General features: G+C 49.1%; 1 protein-coding gene across 1 annotated transcript in view; it reads right to left on the bottom strand.

Annotated features, from left to right (window-relative positions):
* The window catches only part of LOC308225799 (protocadherin gamma-A5-like), a gene marked incomplete at both ends in the record, with an annotated part of 78,077 nt that overhangs the window by 64,739 nt on the left and 3,437 nt on the right, over positions 1-9,901 (bottom strand). Inside the window, 3 exons of the mRNA XM_080626940.1 lie at positions 2,817-4,645; positions 4,831-4,895; positions 8,975-9,045. Of these exons, the coding sequence (XP_080483066.1) occupies positions 2,817-4,645; positions 4,831-4,895; positions 8,975-9,045 (1,965 nt within the window). The remainder of the gene's footprint in view (positions 1-2,816; positions 4,646-4,830; positions 4,896-8,974; positions 9,046-9,901) is intronic.

The following is a 9,901-nucleotide window of genomic DNA, read 5'->3' as shown; positions in this document are numbered from 1 at the left end:
TTTCTTACCGTTCCCTTTTAGAAAAGGGAAACCAGAATCACACAAAAAAATGGCACAGGCCTTGGCACCAGGCAGGAAATCAAACCTTTGCCCAAGGACATCTATGTTGACACATCTATTTTCTTGATTCCAAGCCAGGCTCTCACTCTTCCTGCTCTGCATTTATAGCCATTAGTTGCACCAAAGCAGATGCCCAGCATTTTGGCCATATGTCAGCCACAGGTGAAGGAGCTTGTCATTCTGTGACATCTCGGGGAAACAGATACACCAAAGTCTTTTTCTTGGCAGCTGAACACATTCAGATTATGGATGGAAACTACTGCCCCAGTCCAACAAGTGTAAGAGATCTTTTAATGTTTTAATGGTTAGCAGGGATAATGAGATCCAGCTTTAAACCTGGACAACAAGCAAGGCAAAAATGAGGAACCTGCAGAATTGAAGGCTTCACAGCTTAACATTTCAGAATATGTCACTGGTAGTAGGTACGCAAAATGGAGACCTAATTGGTAAAAAAAACCCCAAGAGCTCACAGCACATTCCCTCCAGTCGATTTCTTTTGACAGTAAAAATAAAAAAGTACAGCCATGAATCACAAATGTGGGCCTCATCAAACAACCAGGACAAACCGAAACTTTACACCATCTTTACATCTTACAAACATTCCAGATTATACCACAACAAACCTTTACACCTGCCTTGTCTGTGCACAGACAGAATTTCTCATCGTGCCTAAAGTTACACAACAGGAAAGCTACATTTGCAGACAGACACCACAGAAAAAAGAGCTGCACATGCAGCTTCTCCTTAGTGAGATTGCAACACAGACACATGCAAAGAGATTTTTCTGCCCATCACACTACTTGGAAGCAATATAAAATATTCTCAATTGTATAAGAGATATGCAGCTGTGATAAAGAACTAGTCATGGTAGTATCAGCTCAAAGATACCATCATCCTTCCTTTGTACATGGATAACCTGGAAGATACCCGACTCTCAAAGCTTAACATAAAGTGTACGTTTATGATCACTGACTGATCAAGGAACAGAGAAGCAAACTGATGAACCCACAGCATGGACAGTTGAAGCCGAAGCAAGGTGATATCCAAAAATATGATACCTTTAGAATCATTTTCTGTAAGCCAGTGATGAACCCTGGGAATCAACACAAAACATGTCATGTCTTCACAACTATGACCACGCACACAGTGACATTGAGACTCTCCTCAAACCCTTCTCAGCTTACCTTGTTGTGATTGATTTTCATCAATTGCAGACTCCACCGTTTTGCACTAATTGCAGCTGCACAGTGAGTGTCTCCTTACCATGGATAATATCTGACTTCTCACTATCTCCATGTGACAAGCAAGAGCATTTCTTCAAATAACATAAAAACCCCAGGTGTATGAAAGACTCATTACAGGGGTAAACAGGAAAAGCATGTACTGAACAGGACTGCAGCAGTAAGAGATCTCATCTCCCATATGTATCTTTACAGCTCTAAACATGAAAGGCATATACGGGGCATGCAGAAAGACAGAACTAATTTCTACATACTGTGAGAGGAATAGCCCAGATTTATATGAGCATAATGAGCAAGGAAAAGTAACATATTAGAAAACAATATGATCATAACACTGTAAAATACATAATGGTTTCTAGAGCAATTCAGGGAATGAATAACCAGTTGGCTTCTCCCAAAGCTCCTGCTAAGGCAATTAAACTGTAAGAACAACTTGCAAACACACTTGAAGAACCTCCTATGATTTCCCCATACAAGTGGAATAACCTGTCTTTTAGCAAAAGTTCAATGAGAAGACGAAACTTACAATGGAGGATATTATGGTTGGGCACAGTTCCCACATCTTTACATCTCTAACAAGACGAAGACACTGTATGCTCATGCCACTTCAGAAAAGAAACGTCAGGATTTAAAAGAAAAACAGGTGCGGACCTACAGAGGAGACTGGGTCACTTAACAGCGTGGAACACAATGAAGACGTGGCAAAACAAGAAAGTCCCAGCCCCAACATAAGTCCTGCTCGCAGCAACCTCGCTTTTCCCGCCTCCCGCGGGAAACCTGAGCAAACACCCCAAGTTCCCCTCCCGGGAGAAAGACGCAGCAGCACCCACCGCGGGGCAGAGAAAAACTTGGCCTTTTTCCTCCATACAGCTTCACGCCAGGAACAGGGAACCCGTCGGAGATAGGGCAGAAGCAACACCGGGAAGGAAGAGGCGGGGAGAAAGGCTCATGTGAGAAACTCACCGCAGCAGCGGAGGGGTCGGAGCGGCGGGAGGCCGCAATGTCCTCCCCGAGCAGCGGCGCGGGTTCGTCGGGGCCCGGCCGGGCCGGCAGGGTGTCGCAGTAGCTGCCGGACGACAAGCGGAGATGGCTCTTGCGCGAGTCGGCGGTGAGAGACACCTCGTGCGAGTAGGAGTGCAGGAAGGCGCGCACGCCGTCGATGCCCACGAACTGAGAGACCGGGACGCCGCGCAAGGCACAGCTGCGCGAGACCGCCAGCAGCTGCGAGCGGCGCCAGCGACGCAGGCGAAGCACCAGAAGCAGCAGCAGGAAAGCGAGGAAGAGGCAGGACACGGCCGCCACGGCCAGCACCAGCCAGCGCGTGAGGCTGGCGGCCGGCTCGCCCGGCGCCGCCGCCGCGCTGCCCAGCTCCGAGAGCAGCTCGGCCACGCTCTCGGCCAGCACCACCGTCAGCGTGGCCGTGGCCGACAGCGCCGGCCGCCCGTGGTCCTTCACCACCACCACCAGGCTCTGCCGCGCCGCGTCGCGGGCCAGCGGGAAGCGCGCCGTGCGCACCTCGCCGCTGTGCAGCCCCACGCGGAAAAGCCCCGGCTCCGTCGCCTTGGCCAGCTCGTACGACAGCCACGCGTTCTGCCCCGCGTCCGCGTCCACCGCCACCACCTTGGCCACCAGCGCCCCGGGCTCCGCCGACCGCGGCGCCAGCTCCACGCCCGCCCAGCCCGACACCGACGCCGAAGGCGCAGCTACCGGCGGGTAAAGCACCTGCGGCGCGTTGTCGTTCTCGTCCACGATCTCCAGCAGCACCGACACGTTGCTGCTCAGCGCCGGCGCGCCGCCGTCCTCCGCCCACACCCACAGCCGCACCTCGCGCACCTCCTCGTAGTCAAACGAGCGCAGCGCGTACAGCGCGCCCGTCTCCGCCTGCACCGACACGTAGGACGAGAGCGGCGCGCCCCGCACCCGCCCCTCCGATAGCCGGTACCGCACGCGCGCGTTCTGCCCCCAGTCCGCGTCCGACGCCCGCACCGTCAGCACCAGCGCGCCCGCCGCGTTGTTCTCGGCCAGCCGGGCGTTGTAGCGCGCCTCCGCGAACACCGGCGCGTTGTCGTTCACATCTAGCACCCGCAATGCCAGCACCGCTCTGTTCTCCAGAGCCGGCGACCCGCCGTCCACCGCCCGCACGGTCAGGTTGTACTCCGACACCTTCTCGCGGTCCAGTTCCCCCGCTGCCACCACGCGGTAGTAGTCCTTAAAGGTCTTCTCCAGCCGAAACGGGAGATTTTCGCCGATGCTGCACTGCACCTGGCCGTTTGCCCCCGAATCCCTGTCCTGCACGTGCAGCAGGGCCACTACCGTCCCCAGTGGCGCATCCTCAGATATCTCGCTCAGGGACGACGACATCGTCAATTCTGGTGCGTTGTCATTGATGTCTGTCACCCTTATCCCGACATTAGCCGTGTCGAAAAGTCCCCCTCCATCGTGCGCCTGTATTTCCAGTTCGTGTGAGGAGATTTCTTCGAAGTCCAAACTTTCGTTCAGAGAAATTGTTCCCGTCTCCGAGTCCAGCTGGAAAAGTTCCGATGCCCGGTCAGAAATTTTATGGAAAATGTATTTCACGTGTCCGTTCAGACCCTCGTCAGCGTCGGTGGCCGTGAGAGTGATGAGGACGGAGCCCACGGGCACGTTCTCGGCCACCTGCACCGTGTACTCTGCCTGGCTGAACACGGGCGCGTTGTCGTTGGCGTCCAGCACCACCACGCGGATCCGCGCCGTGCCCGTCCGCGCAGGCTCTCCGCCGTCGCTCGCCCTCAGCATCAGCTCGTGAAACGCCGCCTCCTCCCTGTCCAGCGCCTTCGCCAACACCAGCTCGGGACGCTGATCCCCGCCGGGGCTCGCCTGCACGGCCAGCGAGAAGTGCTCGTCGCCGCTCAGTTCGTAGCTCTGCAAGGAATTAGTCCCCGAGTCCGGGTCGTAAGCCCCGGCTAGGGGAAACCGCGCCCCCGGGACTGTCGATTCACTCATTCTCAGCTCCATCTCTATATCTCGGAAGCTGGGTGCATTGTCGTTAACGTCCGTGATTTCTACTTCGATGCCGTAAACCTGCATTTCTCCCTCCACTATCACCTCACACCGCAGCACACATTTCTCCACCAGTCGGCACAGCTGCTCCCTGTCTATCCTCTCCATTGTCACCAAATGGCCCGTTTTCCCGTGCAGAGCGAAATACTGCATCCTACCTTTGCCCAAGAGGCGGACACCGCGGTCGCGGAGCGCCGGCACCTCCAGCCGCAGGTCCTTGGCCACGTCGCCCACGAACGAGCCCTTGGGCAGCTCCTCGGGAACCGAGTAGCGCAGCTGCCCCCACGCCACGTCCCACGCTGCCACTAGAACACCCCACAGCAGGGTTCGCTCCCGCCGTCCCCAGCGCCTTCCCGCCGCTCTCATCTCACCCGCAGCACTGCCGGCCCTGCTGAGCCTTAGAGAGCTCCCCGCCGCTGGTATAGCTGTTGCGGCTCCTTGGCTCCCCGGCTGCTGCACTGTCTCCCAATCCGCCTCTGCCGGCCTTTACCACCTATCCCTCCGCCTCGCTGCAGCACGACTCCGCACAGCGGAGACGCTTCGCAGTCCGCCCAGCTGCGGAGACAGCCAGCTAGCAAGAGAGTGATTTAGCCGGTCGCAGCGGGCGGGGCTGCCGGCAGCGCTCCGGCCTTCCTCTCGCTCCTCCTCGGTCAACAGCGGCGCCCGCAGCCTCCTCCCGGCACTGCAGGCACCGATGCCGAGCGCTGCCCATTCGGCTTTGCCCAAAGCCAGCTCTCAGGGAGGTCATAGGCGATACGGAGTCCCAGCCAGCAGTGATCTCCTGCTTTCTCTGCTCTCTATACAAGCTCTTCCGTGATCCGTATGTCAGGGATTTCCACCTCCCAGGAATAATGAAGTGGTGATGGATGTAATGTGAAATCCTTCTCCCACAAGGAACAATTGTTTTGTAAAAGCGATATAATGGAGATATAAAGTTCTTTTCATATGATGTGCAGAGTATTACAAGCCTTAGCCATTTAGTCCACAGGCACTCTCTCTCACACCATTTGCACAGCTTTTTTTAGTCTTTGGGCTCCAGTAACTCTTCCCTCAGCCTTTCAGCAGATCAAAGCTGTATCAGACCAGAACGCCATTGACCACATTAATTTCCTAAATCCCGAACAATAGCACAAGTCAGCTATGAAGATAGTCATCCTTCAAAGGCAGTGGTCCCCCAGGCTGGCCATTCTCTCTGGACTTTGTTACTTTTCTTCTGCACATCGGGGCTGCTCTGGATCATCCTGCATTGCTCCCAGCACAACTTTGGAATTTTTCATTACAGCCCGAATAATACAGGTTGCACTTCCACTTAGGATTTGAGTTTCCTTCGGGAGTCCAACACTGAAACATCTTTAACCAAAATGTTCATGTTCAGCTGTCATCCAGGGGACAGTCCGTTGCTTTGGCTAAGATAGATCATGAAGCAAAGTCTCAAACATCGAGTGTCAATTCTTTCTTCTCTACCCTGTTGTGTAGAGCTGGCGGATCTCATTCTACACACTAAGGAACCACCTTCACCTTTACCAACTCATGACATTCCAGGCAACACAACCTTTATAGAGAAAACTCAGCTGAACCTGATTGTGTGATGAACCAAGAAATACCATCACTAACTGCTCTGAGTGGAAAATGCAAAATTCAATATTTTTACATTGAGAACATCCTGCATAAGCAAAGCTCCTTACGTCCAAGAGATTCACCATACTTGTGTCACTTTATGCAGCACGTGTTGAATGTGGAGAACATCCCCAAGGAGCTTACATGTGTGATGGCTAATGATGCGGGATGTATTCCCTCTCACAAATCAGCAGCACTGCTTATCTGCAAATTGGCTGATGGTGCACTCAATCCCACTGTCTATGAAGATACTAAGTAGTCCAAGTATCCCTGCAGAGACTCTTGAAAGACACCATACGTCACTCAGGTCATGTTTACATCTGTTCCCCCAACAATAACAGAACACGAAGACTCCCTCACATCTGCCTTTGACACCTTCTGAAGCATGAAAAAGAGGCATTAACACACAACTTATTGCTAAACAAAGCTATGCTGATAATTATAAGTAAACATACACAGACAACAAATAAATTGAAAAACAAAAAAACAAAACAAAAAAAAAAAACAACAACAAAACCCAAACCCAACATCAATCAGACAAGCAATGCAAGGAAGCATTAGAAGAGAAAGTGTTGTCAGAGAAACTCACTGGGAAGTCTTCTTGGTCTATACTGCAGTCACTGAAATTCTTCCCTAGTGATTCGGAGAAAACTCCAGGAACAAACTTGCCAACAAAGTTTTCAAGTTGACAAGCAGGTATTCTTTATTGTGGCACCGGGAGACACGGGGGACAGCTCCTCCTAACGCGTATTTCTGTATTGCTACACAAGCCATCCTTATATAGCCACTGGGCATACATACATATTCATGAAGTTACGTATGGATTACATAATTTTCCAGAAAGTTCCCTGCATGCGTACAAAATTGTGGTGGTGGTCTCTGAGGGTCGTTTACTTCTTCCAACAATCTTCATCACTTCTGGCTGCCTTTGAAGCACGTGCAGTACATGCTCATACCAGCTTAATTGGTTCGTTGCACCAAAGACATAATAATCCTCCTATCCTTCTACTTATCAGTTAGTTTAACTGTCGCCCATCCTGGACACCTGCCATTCCCGGATACTCCTTATCTCTATGTCCTGTTATTCTAGAGTACTTTTCTTAAAACTATGTCAACTATAACGATTTATCTTGTACAAGAATTCTCAGTATGTTCTCTAGCTGTACTCTTTTTTCTCTATGTATCATGCCTCCCAGTAATTTTCCACTGCTACTGTTACAAAGCCATCAAATTTAACATTACTTAAAACTAATTCTAAAGGTTTATATATTCCATTTTGTGATTTTATGCCCCCCCCTTTTTCTCACTAGAGCACCTGGAAGTCATTCCTATCTCAAGCTGCACCTTATGGCCCCAAAGTCTTTCTCTGGACCACATAGTAGCAGGGGTTATTTTAATGAATAGTCATCAGATCTCAGCTACTGTTTTCTACACTATGGCTTGCTCATCCCAAAAAATATGACGCCATACATTTAAAAGACTTATCATGGGCTTATCCTTTAGAGAAAATATAACAGATTGTCTTTAGCTTCTCATTCACTCTCCTCACACCTACAATTCTTCCTTAGGTGGCTGAAGTACATATTTACTGCAAAACAACACACAGCGTTTCAAATGCAAAAGCACTGTCCAGAAATGGGGAAGAGGAACCGTGATCTTCCAGAAAACAAAAGCCTGAAAAAAAGTGTAACTACAGCTGTGAAGAAGCTCGACATCACACAGTCCAGGGACATACAGAAGGATAACAAAGAGGAATTATAAGCCATTCTCCCCATATATCATTCATCTACATGCTGAGTTACTGAACAAACGCTCTACCACCAGGACAGGAAACCAGGGTCACACAAAAAAAATGGCACAGGCCTGTTAAGGCTGGAAATCAAACCATTGCTCAGCCAAAACCACGCTGACCCACCTATTTTCCAGGTTCAAAGCCAATCTCTCACCGTCCTTGCTCTGCATTCATAGTCCTTGTTTGCACCACAGACAACATCCTGTATTTAGACAATAAGTCATCCACAGGTGAAAAAGCGTTTCATTCTGTGACATCTCAGGGAAACAAACATATATCAAAGCCTTTGTTTTTGTAGATGAAATCCTCGAAAGGGTGGTTGGAAACTATTATCCCAGGCCAACAAGTGTAAGAGATCTTTTAATGTTTTAAGAGTTAGCAGAGACAATGAGGCCCAGCTTTAAACCTGGACAACAAACAAGGCAAGAACGGGGAACCTGCAGAAGTGAAGGCATTATAGCTTAATATCTCAGAGTATGTCAGCTGCAGTAGGTACACAAGAGGGGGATGTAATTAGTACAAAAATAGATCGGAGTTCATAGCACATACAGTAGCCACATTCATTCAAGGCAATTTCTCTGGATAATAAAAAAAGAGGTAAATGGATGGAACCATGACTGTGGGCCTCACCAGACAACCAGGACAAACTGAATCTTTATGCCATCCTTCCATGGTTTAGATATTTCAAATTACATCACAGCAAACTTTTACACCAGCTCAGTCTCTGGACGGACAGAATTTTTCACTCTGGTCAAATTTCATGCAACAGAAAAGGTGCATTTGCATTCAGACACCAGAAAGAAAAGTTGTGCACACAACTACTTCTTACTGAGAACAAGGATCACAACACGAACGAGTGCAAAGAGATCTCTCTGCTCATTACGCTACTTGGAAACAATATAAAATGTTCTCAAGGGCGTGAATGATATGCAATTCTAAAGACCCAGTCGTGGAAGTACCAGATCAAAGACACCATCATCCTACCTACAGCATATGGACAATTTGAAGGATAGATGACTCTCACAACTTAGTATAAATTGTATGTTTATGCTAAAAAAAAAATGATCATGCAACAGAAAAGCAAATGGATGAACCTGCCAGAGCTTGGACAGTCAGATTCCGAGATGTGCAATATCTAAAAATAAGACAGCTTCAAACTAATTTTTTGTATGCCAGCAGTAAACCCTCAGAATTGACAATATATATGGTATGTCTCCACCAGTACCTCCTCACACACAGCACCCGAAGACCCTTCTCAAGCCACTCGCACACTGCATCTTTGTCCTTGATCTCAGACTACATGAAGGAAAAGTTGCACAGCCAACTTCTCCTTACCATAGATACTATGTGACTTCAAATCATGTCTATGTGACAAGCAGAAGCATTACTTCCAGAGACATTTTAAAGAAATATGTCTGTGAAAGTCTTTCACTTACAGCTGTAAACATGCAAGGGACATACAGGACAGACAAACAACTAGATCTGATGTTCCACACACTAAGACAGAAAACTGCCCACATTCAGATTATCCCAATGAGCACGCGAAGAAGTTAAAATGTGAAAAAAACAGAATACTTTTCTTGATAATGGCACTTAGAGTAGGTACATAAATCAGGTCGTTCACAGGGAAAGAATAATCAGATGGCTCCTTCCAAATAGTTTGTCTTATGTACATAATTAAGCTGTCAGTTAAAAACATAACAACCTGCAAGCACACAACAAGAACCTTCTAGGGCTCCCCATACATCCTGAATAACATGACTTCGGCCAAGCTTCTTTGGGAAGATGAAACATTGCCCAATAATAAGACTGGGCACTGAACAGGGAGAAGAGCAACCCATGTCTCTTGTGCCATTCACCAGCCCCTCAGCCATTCTACCCATGAATCATTGTTCCATAATATGCAACAATGCCGAGTTACTATGCAAGTGCTCTCTTATCAGAGGACTGCCAATGTCTTCCAGGACAGAGAACCAGCATCACAGCATGAGTGGCACAGGCCTTGGCACCAGGTAAAAAGCATGCTGACCCACCTGTGTTCCTGGTTCCAAGCCAGCCTCTCAACCTCCTTGTTCGGCATTAACAGCCTTTAGTAGTACCACCAACTGTATCCTATTTTTGATCAGATGTAGGCTAGAAGCTGACAATGCAG

Source organism: Psittacula echo (genome assembly GCF_963264785.1).
Source record: "Psittacula echo genome assembly, chromosome: 11".
Taxonomy (NCBI): Eukaryota; Metazoa; Chordata; class Aves; order Psittaciformes; family Psittacidae; genus Psittacula; species Psittacula echo.
Note: the sequence above shows the minus strand (reverse complement) of the source record. Positions and strands in the feature narration are given on the sequence as shown.